Source organism: Rissa tridactyla, chromosome 1 (genome assembly GCF_028500815.1).
Source record: "Rissa tridactyla isolate bRisTri1 chromosome 1, bRisTri1.patW.cur.20221130, whole genome shotgun sequence".
In the NCBI taxonomy this organism is placed as follows: Eukaryota; Metazoa; Chordata; class Aves; order Charadriiformes; family Laridae; genus Rissa; species Rissa tridactyla.
Genome location: NC_071466.1, coordinates 155,907,380 through 155,924,959, shown reverse-complemented (window position 1 = coordinate 155,924,959; position 17,580 = coordinate 155,907,380). Strand labels below are relative to the sequence as shown.

Sequence of the window (17,580 nt, the reverse complement as noted above, 5' to 3'; positions counted from 1 at the left end):
GGGCTGAGGGAAGAACAGCTTCCTTCTCCATTTCGGTATTCTAAGCCTGATGAAGCCAAAGGCAATTTCTCCTGCTGGTTCACATGAATATTGGGCTAGATCTGAAAACTACGTCTGGTTTTGGTTTTTTTTTTTTCCCCCCCTGTGCAGCTGAGACACTGGAAATGTGTGCAATGTGAATTTAAATTTTACCCAATTTTGAAAACAAGGAAGGAGTTTTAATGAAACATATGCTTCAAGGTCTGAACACTTTATGAACTTGAACGCTTTGTTTACAAAATCTTTAGTGCCATGCTTTATGACTTGAAATGAGAAAGTGCCTTAGCTACTGTCCACAACTTAATGGAGACCAAAACCACATGAGCACTGCTGATAGGTAGATTTATGTTGATTAAAAACTACAAAACAAATTTACATGCTAAGGCAATTTAATCCCAGACCCATGAATTGAGACCAGTCTTACAACCGTCTCCTTTTCTCCCAGTTTGTTATACTTGCTACCAATAAAATAAAACAATGATTTGGGTCCTTAGTGTGTTAAGTATCCGAAATGGCAAGTAACAGAGTTGGCGTGTAATCTGACAGATTAGCTAAAGAAGGAAGAATCTCTGAAAAGCTTAGGCTAAGAACTTCCTTTTGCTTTTCAGGTCTTTTGCTATTTGTTAGAACACAGGCTTTGTCGTGTGTTGCACCCACCCAGTTTGCTTTCTGATTGTCAGAGTTCTTTCCCTGGGGTTGTTCTGTTTGCTGCAAAAAAAAAAAAAGCCCCACCTGGACTTGGAGTGAGGTTTGCTGGAAAAAAGTGTGATGTTAAAGCTTACTTTTTTCCTCCCTTCCTGTTTCTTACCCTTTGCTTCTTTCCTGTTTGTTTTGCAGACATATTACTAATGCTACGTTGGCCATTTTGAAGGGAGAGACAGTTCCACTTGATGTCTTGCAGATCAAGGTAAAAGCATCTGCTTATTTGGCACCCAAGATTCCTAAAACTTTCGTATTATCATCTCATTCTCTTTACGTGGACTGCTTTTCCTCTGTGTAATGCTGTCATGAATTTTGGTTTATGATATCAGCAGTTCTGATGGCAGTCATTTCTCCACTGTATGCTATGACATCAGATAGTCTAAACTGGAGAAAACACTAGAATGCCCAAACATCTTTTTTTGAGTCTCAGAGAGTACTTATGAATACAAAACTTACTAACACCGATATTTCTGTAGAAATGGTGAGGGATAACAATAGCTGTCTGAGCTGATTTAATGCATTCATATGTATTGTGGAGTTAATAGCTTTCTTTTTCAAACTGAAAAATGTGAAATGGGAAAACTTTTGACTATGCCTCCTGTGGTTTTGGAATACAATTTTTCTGTTATGTTGCAGAATGGACATTTCTGCAGTGAGAACTTAGTGTCACTGTGCAGAGCTCCTTGCTTTTGGCTGACAATATCCGCAAAATGAAATGGTTGCTGCTGGGTGTGCAATCAAACTCGATCAGCCTCTTCAAAACTTCACCTCTTATATTCCTCTCTGGGAGCAGATGAAATGTATAGCACTTAAATTTTGCTTAGCTTTATTGCAGTTGGCTTTTCATTGTACCTCTTCTGTGAAATTTCACTTTTAGGATGAATCAGAAATCCGTTTTTGTATAGAAATATATATATTTCTATATGCAAAAAAACAAAGTTGGAAGCAAGATAAGAGAAAGCAATTTCACAATGTTTATTTTTCTTTACAGGGAGAAAAGGAACAGCCTGTATTTGCAGTGACTGGTTTAAGATGGGGATCTTACAGAGATGCAGGAGTTAAAGTTAGCAAGTAAGAAAATACTGTTTTTTGAAACCGTACCTTTTTTAGCATCTGTTGCCTAAAAAGACATACTTCCTTCTTGTAAAGAAGTCTTTTTTTGAGTGTAGGCATTTGACAGGCAGAGGCACCCACACTTGTTAAGTCTTGCATTACACACATGGGAGTGTAAGACATTTCAGCATTTTTGTCATTTGAAATAAACGCTTACTTGGCGCTGACCTGTGCTTTTAAGTACTTACTTTCTGCTTGCCTTGTGGTGCCCACTTCTGGAACTTTATTCAGATGGTATCAGTGGGAAAAGCTCTCCCTTGAGTAAAGTCTAAGTAAAGTAATTGGCCGTTGTTTTTCATCAGTTGCCAATGAAAAGACGTACGCAGACTCCGTAACTCAATTCCAACAAGGGACATCGGATGCAGTAGAAATGCCCTTCGGTTCCTGCCAGAAATGGCATGGACCATGCTGTCTGATGACTGTTCTCTGAATGTTAAACTAATAATTGTTGGGTTTTCTCCAAATGGACGTTTAATATGCCACTGTCTGTATCAAATGACTAGCATTATCTGGTGAAGAAGCAGCAGGGCCAAAGCAGTTCACTTCTCAGACTTAGGGAGGAATTGCAGCACGTGCCTCTGCTGCACAGCTGTAAGGAAATACTGTGTGTTTTGGGAAATGAGCTACCTTTGTCAGGAAACAAGAGGTAGCAGACCTCTGGAGTCTGACTGGCAGATATTTGAGTAGGATCAAGAGGTGATATAGAGTGGGGGAGATGCAGTAAATGCCCAGATTGTCTGTCCCTGGGAAGCAAGGGACATGCTTGGTAGTTTGTGTAGGTGCTGACTTGGTTGTGCTGCAGGCTCTCCTGCTAATTGCAGCCGCAAGATGAAGGAAGTGCACGTCTCTCCCCTCTGCACTCTCACTAGGCTTCCTGTGTGTGTCCTGTTTTTTGCCTTGTGTCAGCCTTCACATCTTTTCCTGCAGCAGTTCCCATTCGCAAGAATCTTTTGGACTCAGTGCTGGAGGCACAATAGCATCTCTTGTACTTGGGGCAGCGTGAACATTTTCAAACTTCTTTCTCTTCCATGAATGTTTTTGAATATACAGAAAATGTGTCCAGCTTGGAAAGCACTTCGGCCACAAAAGAACAGGTGTTCAGAATGTGCCTGGGACAAGGACCACGTGTACTTGTCCTGTTTTTATACTTCTTCCTAAGCATCCACTTTTGGTCCCTGTCAGAGATGGGTTATTGGCCTAAATGAACGTTTGGAGTATTCCAGTACAACTGATCTTAAATTTAAAAGAAGGCACCTACTATGAAGGAAGTCAAGCCATAAGCCACAGTTACAGAAATTTGTCTGACTGTCCCTCTGCTAAGCACTGTCCTGGTGGAGACATGGTGCTGTTTTATGTTTTTGAGGTTTTATTATTTTGCAGACAATTTCACGACTTGATGGGAGTGGTGTGACAGTTGCATGCCTTAGTAGTTAATGATACACTTAAATCTGCAGTACTTTTGAGCTGATGGTGTTTAACGTGCTTTGTTGACCTTCTTTGGTGGAAGACAGTGATCAAAATGTGTGCCAAGCCTGCCTAAATAGTCACATCTTTAGATTCTATACAATACTTTATGGCTGGCAGGATTTTTATTTTGCAAAACATCTATTTTGATCTGAGAATCCTTTGGGGCAAACTGATGTTTGCTGGCTCTGTTCTGTTGTCACTGAAGCTATAGATTTTTGCTTGTTTGTTTCCTCCAGCCTCATTCTTTATTGCATATTGCGAAGATGCATCCCACCAGCTGTTAGACCACAGACCTTTAAATCATTCCCAGTTGTATCACATAACTAGGCAAAATTCTGCTACTGAGATGTCATGCAGCCTGTTGTGAAGATTGTATACTGTATTTTTGTGATCTGCGACTCAGGAAAGGGATGTCACTGCTAAGCTGCTGGTGATGTATAGAAACTGTCTTACAGTATCACAAAGCTAAATGTTGTAGGGGAGCATTAACTTCAGTGGGAAAGAAGTCTGTGTGCTCTGACTTCATGCAAGATTTCTCTCTTTCCCAGTATTGGCCCCTGGATATCTTAGAAGTTCTTTCTCTGTTCTTTTTTTCAGGTACTGGTACCTTGGGCCTCTGAAAACCAAAGCAGCTCACTTTTTCAGTACATTTAAGGTAAAGAGTAATTTCAGGGAAAGTGGTTTTGTAGTTGTGACATGGAAAGGCTGACTATGCTTTGTATTATTTGTCTGCAAGTTTTTATGGAAGGTTCTGGTAACAATATAAAATGGGAGTGAAACTCAACTTGTTAAAAAACCTACCAATTGATAGACTTTACATCTGAAGAGATGAAGGGGAGGAGGAACACTTTAAAAAAAAAAAAAAATTCTTTACTGAGGATCTGTTGCTGCAAGATCACCAGGGGGAGCCAGTAACTACCTTTGAAACTAGAGAGCAGTAGTGGTGGTGAAGATAACTGCTGAAGTGCTCTGTCACCTTTTTTCAGCAATCTTTCTAATGATAACATTTTATCCTGATTTATTCATCTGGCAGGAGTGTCTGTAATTAGACTGCTCATGCACGTTGATAATCAGGCTTCCATGTGTAGTAAAATGAACATGAAGATTAATAGCTTATCTCACCTTAAACTTCTCTGTTGATTAAAATTGATCCTGGAAAGATTAAAATTTGACCTGCTTGAAAGGTGAGGCATTTTTATTCACATGCTTTTCCTGTTCTCTGAACGTATGAGGAGCCTCATGGAAGTGTGGAAATACCCGGGAGCTGGTATGGTAGATCAGATTGTGCGGTCCAACCATGCTGTCTGTGATACTGCCAATGCTTCCTTTATAGGATGCACCTGTAAAGGGGAGTTAAAAGTTAAATTGTAATGTGTCCATGAAAGATATTCCACTCCCCCCGCCCGCCACATCCCAAGGAAATTTGAGATGATGATTCTGTCTGCTGGCATTCTAGATAGAAACATTCTTCACTTCTCTCCAGCCCCTTTCTCACTCTTGTTGAGTCCTTAGTGGCAGTGATAGTGGATTTCACTGGTGAACTATTCATGGCACATCAAAAAGATCTGTTTAACCTGCTCGACATTAAAGAGAAGTGCCCACTTTTTCTGCTATTAAGACAGAAAAGTTTCTACCTGATCTCCCCTAATTGTGATGTTCATTGCCTTGTGTGCCTCTTATGTTATCATTTTGTTAATTTCCGTAAGAAATTATGGCTTCAGCCTGTAGAGCTTAATACCTTCCTAGCTTGTCTTTGCAGATGTGCACTTCATCTTTTCTGGTTTTGCTGTAGTTGTCCTTTGAAACAGGATGTCCTGTAGGCTGAAAACAGTGTAAAGCGAAAGAACTCACCTCTGATGACATTGTTATGAGTGTTATCATCTCTTCTAAAATATACAGGCTTAAATTATCACAGCATTGCTGCTTTTTCCTCTAATACTTATTGTTTGTGCATTGACCTACTGATAAAACCTCTGTTTGTCCTGTTTATTATCTAAGTATGATAGTGGAGTCTTACCTTGCTCTCAGAGTTGTAAGGTAAATTAGCTTAACCTGTGCTACAGGCTCAAGTCTTGTGCATAGAAAAATAATTGTATTGAGTACACATGAGCTCTTAGCTGTGTTGTTTTAGTATATACGTTTAAAAAAAATCGTATTATTCCCTCCGTAAGTCCTATGTCTTTAGCATTTCGGAAATTATTTTTAAAACACAATGAGAGGAAATAAACTTTGTCAGCACTTGGAAGTATTTCAAGAGCTAAGGTTCTTCTGTAGTCCATCAATTTCTGGCATTGGAATCTGAAATATCTCCAGGAGTAATGTATTACTACTACATTTATTTTTTTTTTACTTTTTTTCTTTCCCCCCCCCTCAGATGCTTTGTAAAGCTCATCTGACTTGCCCTAAGACCTGTTGTATTGCTGTCTATAAGCACCTGACTGTCAGGTCAGATCTTGATTGTTTGAGTTGTTAGAGATCAAAGGTCTGCCAGGTTTTAGTGCCCTTTGGCTGCACACAGCACCGTAGTCTTTGCCTGTTTGCCCTAGACCCTGCTGTGCAGTTGCTCTTTGAGGTTGCCTTTGTGCCATGCAGAAACCAATTGTGCTTTCAAACATGAATGTTGACCTTGCCAGTTTTGGTTGTTGCCTCCAGCCAAAAGCAGCTGTGTCACCCTGCCACACATCAGCAGCAAAGAAAACATCCCTTTACCCTCTGCTTATAGAGGGGAAAATTCCTCACTTCTGTGTGGGGAAGGAGTAGGTTAGTAGACTTGGGAACCATGGGCAATCTTTTACAAGCTGCAAAAATGTCATCTCACATACGTATCTGGAGGCGGGGGAGCAGTAAAGTAGGCTGAGGCAGTGGTGGGATCTAGGTGGCTCCGAAGGAGTACTTGGGAGCACAGAATAAATAGTCTGAAGGACTAAAAGAATAAACTTGCAGTTGCTCAACAAAAGGCCCTTTATCTTCTGTCTTTCCTTTCCATGTAAATCCAAGGAATGGCCTCAGAAACATCAAGCTGCTCTCATGTATCTGGGTCCAACTGAGAGACCTCCAGAAGAGCCAGAGGAGAAACCGTCCAGACCTCCTTTGTATGTGAGGCTTTACAGACGACTTCGGTTATACTGGGCATCTCCTCCAAAAGGTGAGGTGTGTGTATTTTGGCATAAACTCACAGGCAGGCTTTACTCCTCTAATACATCAGAGGCGGGGGGTGGGGTGGGGTTTTTCTTTACTTTTCTGCTCTCTCATTTTTATATTATTATTTATTAAAAATATGACCTCATCAAGATAGTTACGGTGCTATCTGCCAGAAATGGAACAGAGTAGTCCTCCCAGTGCTTGTGGTCTCATAAATAAAAATGCATTTGTAAAGAACCCGGGATGTTTCTTGGGCTCACAGTTGCTTGCCATTGCTATGGAATCCTCCGTAAGTGATACTTGGCTCTTATGGGCGAGCTTCTTGAAGTCTTCCTCCTGTAGAATGGCTTCTTAGTGGGCAGGCGAGAGAAGAGCAGCCCTTGTTTTTCTGTGCGGGGGTCGGGGGGGGGGAGCTGCTGATACAGAGTAACAAATGTTACTTAAAATAGAACAATAAAACTTGGGCCATGCAGAAGCCTTATGTTTCTCTTAGTACATTAAATTTCTTTTGGTACCATCAATTTTCTTCTCTGTGCTCTGTGATCCTCTCTTGGGTTGGGTTGTTCGCTAGGCAGCGCATGTGGCAGACTGCAGTAGGAAGAGGAGCGTGTATTTTGCACAGTCTGGAATGGTGCACAGTCCTTATCATTACTTCTTGGCTAGCGGAGGTGATTTAGACAGAAGTGTGGACTAAGTGACCTGCATAGGAGAACCGAACCCTAGGGTTTCCTTCTATAGAAAATGCATGTTATTGGTGTACCCTGAACACTGGAGTCCTGTTTTTTTGGTAGCAGTGCTTCATGTGTTTCCTAAATGTTCCTGTAATATTAGCTCAGGAGATCTGTTAATCCCTGGGCATAAGGACTCACAGAGCTGCCATGTAATGTGCTTGATAGTCTTTCCTGCTACTGTGTGAATGTTGGTGGTATTTTTTTCTTTTCCTTCAGTGGTCCAAGCTCCCTTTTCCTTTAAGATTTTGACATTTGAAAGAAACAAAGCTAGTGGTCACAATGGGTCAGAGTGATTTTTGCAGATTGATATTTCATGCTTCATAGCAGTGAAATGATGATGTGTGTAATTAAATTCCACTTAATGGTGTCTTCTCTTCTGGATTCGCAGAAATCCCCCAGGAGGTAACCCCGGAGGACTGGGAAGAACTGAATCTATCCACCATTGAGCTTTCCATTGCAACTCAGAACAGGCAGCTTGATCTGACAGTAAGACCATAGTATAACTGGATTCCAAATGCTGCCTGCCCACGCAGTTTTCTTTTCTTGATAAAATCCTATTTTTGTATCTATATAAATAAAACTTACTACCCCATACGAGTATGGGAGAATCAGTGAATAGGCAAGTTTCAGAGCCAGTGTAAAAGCACTGGAGGTGCATGTAAAACTGGGATGCAGTGGGATCAGGAAGGATTTATATAATGAGAAGGTTTCACTAGCCAAACAGAAGCTTTAGGATTGCCCAGGAGAAAACAAGGCATCAACACAGGCACTCCTTTCCTTCCTGACCCATGAGAGAGTGATTTCAGTTTTATCAGATGGTGCTGGAAGGAAGCTGTGAGCCTGAGTGGCTTCCTGGAATTGTGGTTTTTTTCTGTCTTCTGGCTTGCCAAGCAAAGGGTTAAAAAGAATTGGGATGAGAGAAAGGACTGGGGCTACACTGAGTTAAAGGACAGGAAACGCAGGTTATTGTGGAAGAGTATAACCAAGGGAGTGAGGGAACTGTTCTTGTCTTAACCTTCTCAGCATGCTCATGCTGTTCATTCACTGTTTTAAAACTTGTCTTTGGCTTATGTCTCTGTTTTCTTGCAATTTTATTGATGTGAAAGCTATTCAGGTAGATGTCAGTCTTTAATTTTACAGGAAAATGCTGACACAGTGATCCTGTACTGGTGACATGCCCTTCGTGTCTTCCTCGTGGCTGCGAGAAACCACTGCCACTACACCCAGATTAACAGGAGGTGTTGAACTTACTGCAAGTTGTTTCTTGCTCAGATTTCATGGTCTTTAAGAACCTGAAAATTTGTGTTATATTGATATGTTATCATTGTAGGATCAGTCAAAAAAAACAAAACAGGTAAACCTAGACTTAAAATTTCCTCCTGTTTTCTCCTTAGAATGTACCACATGAATTTTAGTTTCTTCTTCATCAGTGGCTTATGATTTGGTCCGTCAGCATCCTAGTAATGGTAGAAGCTAGACGGAGACTAGTATTTGGTGTTTTAGCGGTTTCTAGATGGCACTTGAACAGAACAGTTTTAATTGCTGAACTAGATTGCAGTCAGTGTTGTGAAGTAAAAACAGACCTACCAAGAACTGAAAAAGTATCTCATCGCCCTTACGTCCTTTTTCTTTTTCTCCCGCCCCCCCACCTCCTTTATGCCTTCAAGGTGCTTTTTAATACCGGTATTGAACAAAGAAATGATGTCAGGTTCTCAGGTCTCTGGCATAGCCTAGAGAAATGGACAGGTTTATGTTAGGGCAGTTGTACTTTTTTGTTTCGAGAGCTTGGATGTATCTTGATACTGCATCTTTTTTTCTACAGATATGGACCCCTTATAGTGTTTTAACTTCTGCTCTTGAAGCCATTGTCCATGTAGCCATCAAAGCTGAACAACAGCTCTCTCAAATCGATACCAGGGCATATCTGCAGAGTATTGTCAGCCACTCCTGTCTTTCTGTCTTACCGCCTAGGCTGCCCTGTTGAAGAGAAACTGATAAAGCCATACAGGTGCAGCTCAGACAGTGCCAAACCTGCCTCTGCGATACAGCAAAGAAATAAAACAAGTTATATTAGTAGATGCATTTATTTTTAATTTTGTCATTTTGATAGCATCTGCAGTAGGACTTTTGCCAGGACAGAAATGTAAAAATAAATAAAATAAATAAAAAATGAATTGCATCTTAAAGTTGCTTTCCTGGCAAAAGCTTTACTGTATACTTAGTTTAAGGGCAGGCTGTAAATAGAAAAGAAGCTAAGTAAGGAGTTTGAAGGAATGATATCAAGAACACTTTGATTTCCAGTTTGTATTGTTTAAAACCTTCTTACTGTAATGTTTGTTGGCCAAATGTAGCATCATTGTATTATTGCTTAAAGTCATGAAAGACCTACTGATTAGAAATCTTTCTGAACAGAAGTAAAACCAAGCGATCTGTTATTGCTGTCTTTCGTAAGTGTTTGAAATGTAACAAGAAGCCAAATGTGTGAATCATTATTTCACTTCTTGCGGTATTTGTTGCTGAATGCTATTGTTGAATAGTAATCAATGAGAAATTGCTATCTATAATTTATAATCCAAATCTCAAGTTGAGAGTAGAAAAAAGCATGAAATGCATCTTCTGCCTCCTTTTGTGGGACAAAGGACTGGGCATTTTGTGAACATATTGCAGTATCATGGGTGTGGCATTTTGAAGAGTTAACTGCTTCATTTCTGAATCTTTTTTTTTCATAGCGCACTGAAGACTTCATGGATATTTGCATCGAAGCAGATACTGTCAGCAAAGGACAGTTTGTGAACAGAGGGTGAGTATGGGAAGGCTGCAAAAAGATGACGGAATCTGTGAGTCGGAACACTAATTCTGAGAAGTGTGCTATTTTTCTCTGATCTTGTGCTGCAAAATTCATCAGCAGAGGGCTACAAGGGCACCAGTCAGTAATGCTTCGTGAGGATTACTGATTTTGTTCTTTACAATTCTTACTAATTTTCTCTTTCTGGAAACAAGGCAGAATAGTCTACGTGGAGTTCTTCCTGGCTTCTGAGTTTGCTATACCTTGATTGGTGCTATTTGGATAACACTGTCATAACAGAGTTTTACAGAGAGCTGTACAGAATCTTTTTATAGGGATTCTTTTATATAGGGAATCTTTTAGCCCTAGCTGCTCAGTGGATTGAGAGGCAGGTCACAGAGCTGATATGTTTGTACTAGTGGTACCTGGAATTTTTGAACTCTGATTAGACAGGTCTTGCTTCTAAGTGGGGGGGCTCCTTGACTCAGTGCCTCTTGTAAGAAATTTGGTCTGAGCTGGAAGAACTTTTGGAAGATGAGAATTTAAACAGGGGCTTTAAGCAAATGTATTGTTGCTGCTTGCATATGGAGTTAAAAGGCTGCAGGTATGAAGAAGCAGCGTGTAGAGAAAGAGTGAACACGTATTGCTTCCTTTGTGCTTAGAATGTTGTCTTGTAGTGTGTTTGTTCCTCCTGATCTCACCAGACACAAATCTGAGCTGCTTTTTCCAGCTTCTCCATACAGTCCCGCTAACAAATACATTGCATCTTCAGTGCGGTTTTTACCAGCAACAGATTTTCCTACTGTATCCAAAAGTGCTCTTCTGCATATTACCTTTTCATTTGCTAATACTGTTTTCTAGTCTTAGAGCTCCCTCTAGTGAAATCAATGGAAAGATTTCAACACCTTTTTACTTGCTTGTCATCACCCTAATAATTCCTGCACGTATGTCTTGTTTATGATACTAAGAGCAGCAGCAGGCCTCTTATTTGAGCATCCCACGAGCCTCAATGGGTATAGGAACTTCTGACCTATGCATACATGGTAGGTCAGGTTACCACTTGCAACTGCTTTAAATTGTATGAGCTGTGTGGACCGTAGGTTGCTTGGGACTGAAATCTTTGCTTTGAAGGCTACAGAAAGAAAGGAGGAGGAGATTTTCCTATTAGCAGCAAGAGGAATCTGGCCTCTTAAAGGAGGGAGATGAAGGAGATGCTGTGCTGTGTTCTTGGACACTTTCCTAGCAGAAAAAATGTGGATGAATTTGTGTGATTTGAGGGAGGAGTATTCGAGTGTACACCCATGTAAAGAATGTCTCCCTTGAAGCATGGACATGCTTCACAGAGTAGTATGTCGCATTTCTGACTGCAATTACACTGTTGTGCAGAAAAAGCCTCTGATGAGAGTTAACATGCCCTGCTGGCTAGAACTCATTAAAGGCAGTACCAAAAGCTTTGAGCTGCTGTTCAAGCAAAGATCAAAGTAACAAGCTCTTTTGATTAAATAGTGCCCAAAATCTGTAGGTAACAAAAGAAAGAGAAAGAGGGGTGTATGGGGTGGGGGAGCGGCAGGAGGGACTGGTTAGTCCTACAGAGAAAAGTCAGAACAGAAAAAATGTGCCCTGTTTTTGCAAGGCAAAAATCAGGGTGTTCAGAGAAGCTCTTCACCGCACGATGCCCTTTGGCAGCTATGTTTGAATCAAGCCCGTTATTAGAGGCTCTCCATTGCCTAGCACCAACGGTGTTTGTCTTTCGAAATGTGTGAAGCTCCTTCTTTTTTCTTCTTTTTTAATGCTTAGTTTTAAACTCCACCAGAATTGGGGGGGTTGAAAAGGTTTTTAGGGCAAATATCTTATCAGTGCAGGTAGCAAGTTTGGGGTTTTTTATATAGCGAAGGGGACACTGACACGAGTTGATCAGAACTGATGGATCACACAGAGGAAACCACGCTTGCAGCGGGGAAACTACCGTGCAGGCTCAGGAAAGGGGTGTGTGTCCAGAGTGCTGGAGGGCAGCTGCTGTTGGATTTCAAAGAAAGGAGTAGGTCATCCCAGGTGTATATGAAAGTGCCCTCCGGCTGTGGATCAGATTCGTGTGAACAAGAGCATCTGCAGCATGGGTAGAGCGGATGTTTAAGATCAGGTTGGGGAAGAGCAGGTGGTTAAGCTGTAGTGCTTGCTAAGAAGTGCTGGAGGGAAGGAGAGCGGGGATGGTAGGTGTAGCATCAGTAATCCACATCCTGATAGCCAGCTTAGATTCTGTATATGAAAACATGAAGAGCTGTCACTCCAGGGCATGAGTACAGTTACCAGCTATGGTGCAGAAGATTTGGTTAGTCTTTCTCTGAATCATTTCACACCAGCCGCATCTGGGGACGAGAACTAGGTTAAAATTGTGTGTGTTATCTGCAGTAGGTGTTGTGGCGCTCTCTCTGCCTGTATTTTTGTAATTCAGCAAATGGAGTGGGATAAAACAATCAATTGGAATTGTTGCTGGTAGGCTTTCGTCTTGCTCCCGTTTCACTTTGTTGTCGTATCTTGAGTAAGGAGCGGAATCAAATGGAAATAACTTCTGATCCTTCTATACTGGGTCACTAGATAGGCAATCACTGCAAGTGGAGTTGTGTCTATTTGCTTCTACCAGTGTTCTCCTTTGACTGATCTTTAGTTCCATCTCTTGTCTCTTTTGAGCTTCCCTTGACCCTGTAATTGCATCTATGTAGAGCCTCATTTTACCTTCGTGGACCAAAAAATCTACTTGCTCACCTGAGTGCAATATCTAGGACCTTGTATGTCAGGCTTTGAGCAGGTTAAACCTTAAGCAGGCAATCTTGCTGCTTGTTTGTACAGCACTGTATAAACTGACAGTATTGCATGCCATCAATGATTTATAATTTATATTGCCGGGAGGATGCTTAATTCCCTCACATTCACTCATTAATCTTTTAGTATATACATATTTGATTAAAAATAAACTTTCCACAGTTAATCTTGCTTTCGTTCTTCCCTGCCCTTTCCTTTGTTGTCTTAGTTTTTCTCCCTTTGTCTTTGATTATCATCTCCTGTTCCAGTGCTCTTTTCCCATGTTCTTTCTCTGGGATTTTCTGTGATTTTAAGAGGTGCTTGCATTCCTCAGGGCGTAGAAGGCTTGGTGTGTGGGGAGTTTCTGACATGTTTTTGTGACTGGGCAATATTTAAATACACTCTTCTTTCATATCAATCTGCAGAACAGACAGAAAAGTTGGGGACAGCTGGCATTGCCTGTTGGAGTAATATCTGTGATGATTCTGCCGTGCTTGAGAGCTGTGATACATTAACGCTGTAACTTTCTGCTGTCCCCTTTGCTATTTGTGTGTTGCTGTCTGTCTGGAGAGGGGCCCAAACTGAGGGGTTGCTGCCTGGGGTGCGCTGTACCCGTTGTCAAAGGTCAGCCAAAAGGTTATGTGTGTGTTCAGTCAGGAGGCCAGAGGCAGGTCAGCGTACCCAAGAGCTTCTGCTTACTGTGCAGCAGCGCACCTTGGGAAAAAGAATTGCAATGCACTATTCTTTAACAGTTGAACCAGTGACAGGACAGCAACCTAAGTCTTGAAAAAGACCACGTGGCACTTGCATGACCAGCTTTAAGACAGGCAGCTGCCTTCTATGTGCTCCCGTTTGACATCCACAGAAGTAGGAAAGTAGCACTTCCGTAAGTACAGTACAGAAATAAGAATCTCACCAGCACCAGAAGAGAGACAGTAACTGACAAACCCGGGTGTATTATTTGAAATAGGTAAAATTATGGTGTTCCTGGGCGTTTCTTCACAAGAATGATATAAAAGCAGCTAGTAAGAAACTTCATGCTGACTGGTGTTGATGTGAGAAGAGGTTGGTTGGTTGGTTGTTTTTTAGATGGTAGTTTAGTGGTTTGGTATAACTAATTCTATCAGGTTTTTTGGCTTAGGGTTGCTTAGGTTTATGGTAAGTTATGTGGGTGTGTGGAACACGAGGAGATGGTAGTCATTGATTGCAGGAACTGTACAGGTCAGCATGTAAGTGAGGAGCACAAAACTGTCCTGTATGTTCAAATATACAAAACAGTATGCTCAAATATATTCAGTGAGCCTCAGAACTGAAGCTGGTTGGAGGTTGTCAGTGAACACTGTTATAAGTATTGACTGCAGCAGAAGAGGAAATGTCTATTTCACTTTCACAGTTAAACCCACAAATATTTGTATACGCACATAACCTCTAAGTTTACCAAATGCATAGTGACTTACCAGCCCGTAATGACATCATCCCTAAAGATGGCTATTTCCTAAAGAATCATCTCTTTACCTTACCTCTCTTTTGCTTTGAACAGAAGTCAAAAGATGCGTGATCCACATGCGTGCCCTGCAGGGAGTCAGTGCATCCAAGCCAGCAGATGCATCTTGCAGCTTCCAGAGGTGAGAAGCTGAGGGAGCTGGAAAACTGTCACTTTATTTCCTTGTGCCTCTTGATGCTGCACATTAAGAACTCCCTACTCCAAATCTGGGAGGTTGATTACACTGCCAGTGAAACACAGTTTCTCAGTGCAGGAGCTCAGTCCCTGACTAGGAGACACTGGGAAAGTGGTCTGTAAACCAGAGGGGGAACTTCATTCTGCCAGTAAATAGTGACAGACCTTTTATGTAGACAGGGGTTGTAGCTGTTGCATATGCACACCTTCTCCTCCTTAGCACTGAATACTGAATTCCTCATCTACGTTTTACTCTAGAAAGGATTGTGCTGTAGAGAAGATAAATATTAGAAGCTTTGTGGAGACCAAGGAGGGTGACTCAAGGCAGCAGGGCTCAGGTCACTATAGGGAACTGTCTTGAAACTTGAATAGATGAGGCTGAAAAAGAAGCCAAAACTATGTCCACCTGTGTAGTTTAGATTAATCTTTTGTTAATTAAAGATTAGAAAGAATCTTTAGATTCTTAGATAGAAGAATCTTAGAATTCTAGAATTCTAAGATTCTTAGAAATCTTAGAAGAATCTTAGATTCTTCTTAGAAAGAAGAGGCTGTTATTGCAGGCTTGGGGAGGACTATTTCTTGTTTTAGCAAGGACATGAAGTCAGTCTCAGATAATTTCTATCTTCAAATGATCTATCATTCAGCAAATATTAAGAGAGAATAGAACATGCCAAAAGGTGGAAAAATCTGTGGCTACAATGTGAAAATCATGAATTATGATGTCTTGGTTAGACAGCATCCTAATACTTGCATCAAGCTTGTATCATGTCAGTTTTGTGATTCTGAAAGAATACTCTGGAGTGCTAGGCTAAGTACAGCTGTGCCATAACTAAGGGTTGTGGTATAAAATGAGCTCTTCATACTGCAACTGCTGTGAAGACATTTGGAGTACGTGTGCAGGGCACAAAGCAGTGCTTTTCAATTCCTTGACCTAGCTTTCATGAAGGAGCTGGAGGCAGCTCAGCTGAGTCCCACCAGCTTTGCAGAGAAGCGGGATACGTTGATCCAGGTGGACTGCTGTACCTCTGACTTCCAGGACCTATGCTACTTTCTCTAACCTGTGCTGTTCTGGTGTACAAGTTCACTTGGAGCTAGTTTGAGTATCCACATAACATAGCCTTACCTTGAGTCAAGTGCATGCAAAGCAGTCACTAAATTTGGTTAGATAAAGTCAACCTGCCATTTTGATGAATGGTTTTGATAATTTGTGACTGTCAGCGTTACAGAAAATGCTCAAGAAAATTCTACTGCTGAGTAATTCCTGACCCATGAATTGCTTTGCATCTCATATTTCAAATTGATATAGTAAAACAATACCAAAAGGTGTTTGTAACATGGATTTAATAGGAGTTATTTAACAGGCACTTCTGCAGATTAGCTTGTGTCACCACTGGCAGACCAAGATCTAAGTGCATGTAATTGTACTTCCAATAGCAAAGACTCCATCAGTATAAACAACGTGGGTCATTAAAGCATTTAATTATCACCAATTAGCAACTAAGTGAGGTAACATCTTATGCAACAGATGTGATATATTATGTGCAGTGAAAGGTAGCTCTCGCTGCGTTGTTGAGACCAAATGGGCTGGAGGGCACAGGGAGGGGGTCATCTTGGTTAGGGCTCAGCTAAATATTCAACTATAGTCTATTAGTAAAACTGGGTACCAGTATTACAGCATGCCGAAATAATCTGTTTGATGTTTAACCCTGACCAGCACTGTTATCTGTACACAGGGCACTGAGGGATCCTTTGGCATTGATAATGAAGAGTATGAAGCTATGCCTGTGGAGGTGAAGCTATTACCCCGCAAACTCCGGTTCTTCTGTGATCCCAGAATGAGAGAGCAGATGCTCCATGCAGCAGTACAATGAGAATTTATGTCAAAGGGACCAAGGTTTACCAGTCTTATCAGGGTCTCTTCAAGGCACACGAGACCTCACTGACTTGATAAGCCCCACCAGACTGATAAGCCATTTGGCTATTTTTAAGCACAAGGTATTTCCAGTGGAAGAAGCTGATTTGGCTAGTCTCAAAGGGGTTAAAAATGCAAATGAAAATGCTAAGAAATGCATGGTAATTTGATGGCATCTTTTTTTCCCCCCAAAGAAGTCATCAATGTTCCATTTACAGCACTGCAGGCTGAGTGCTGTGTGCCAGATGCTACTGCTTTAATGCAATTGTATATTAAAGTAAAATGAAAGCACACTTGTCATTGTGTTTTAAGAGTTTAGGTCTACTTTACCTATGTATAAATCTCGCAAAACCTGGGATCTTTTGAAAAATTTATTTTGGGGGAGTAATGTGAAGGACGTCTATGAAATGTTGGAATTGCCACATTAAAACAGGTGGTTGGTTATCTACTCTGTCACAAAATAACTTTGAGATCGGTGATACAAAGCTTCAGATGAAGTTTAAAAACTCCCCGTATGTATCTGGATAAGATATTTGTGTTGTTTTCTTCATCTTGCCAGATTCAACAGCACAGAGTTCCAGTTAATAATATAGTAGAAATACATTCCTTGATTTTAGGTATGTTATAGAGAAGCAAATTGGAAAATGTCATAACTGACCCACAGCTGTATGAAGTACACGTGGAAAGACTCTTTAACAAGTCACATGAGTCTTTTTTGTAAGTATTCCTTTTATTCCTGTAGTAGTATAACACAAATAAGGGCATCCAAATAACATTTTTATTCCTTGTACCTGGTTGCTCTTCTCTTTAATGTAAACAGTGCTCATCACTCCTTATGCAACCTACATTCCCTGGAGCTGGTGCTGTAATTAGTTTTGTTGCTTTTCTGAGCTTTTGTTTATAGCTTCACTTTAATTGCTGAAAGGAAATATTATTGACTTGGGCAAGGTTATCTGTTGCCCTTCTTATTATAACTTAAAAGTTCACATGATTCTGCCTTGCTTACTGGAAGAAAGAAAATTGATCCTTATTTTTCTGATGTGATTGTTATTTGTACGTAGTCTCCATATTATGCTGTGATCTCCTGTAAGTTCATCTGTTGGTTCTTTGCTGTAATCAAAGTAAGGGCATTAGTGAATTGATTTCGAGCAGCTTTGTTAAAGACTTTGTTAAGGACTGGGTCCTGGCCGCATGCTGCTGTAACAGCATCCTC

The 17,580-nt window shown here is 40.9% G+C and overlaps 1 protein-coding gene across 3 annotated transcripts in view; it reads left to right on the top strand.

Annotated features, from left to right (window-relative positions):
- The window catches only part of AGK (acylglycerol kinase), a 37,802-nt gene extending 20,396 nt beyond the window's left edge, over positions 1 to 17,406 (top strand). For all 3 annotated transcript variants that reach the window (XM_054203380.1, XM_054203389.1, XM_054203399.1), the window contains 8 exons: positions 877 to 946; positions 1,733 to 1,812; positions 3,919 to 3,976; positions 6,319 to 6,466; positions 7,582 to 7,679; positions 9,923 to 9,993; positions 14,318 to 14,402; positions 16,189 to 17,406. In XM_054203380.1, the coding sequence (XP_054059355.1) occupies positions 877 to 946; positions 1,733 to 1,812; positions 3,919 to 3,976; positions 6,319 to 6,466; positions 7,582 to 7,679; positions 9,923 to 9,993; positions 14,318 to 14,402; positions 16,189 to 16,326 (748 nt within the window). In that variant the 3' untranslated portion in view covers positions 16,327 to 17,406. The remainder of the gene's footprint in view (positions 1 to 876; positions 947 to 1,732; positions 1,813 to 3,918; positions 3,977 to 6,318; positions 6,467 to 7,581; positions 7,680 to 9,922; positions 9,994 to 14,317; positions 14,403 to 16,188) is intronic.
- The last annotated feature ends 174 nt before the right edge of the window (positions 17,407 to 17,580 follow it).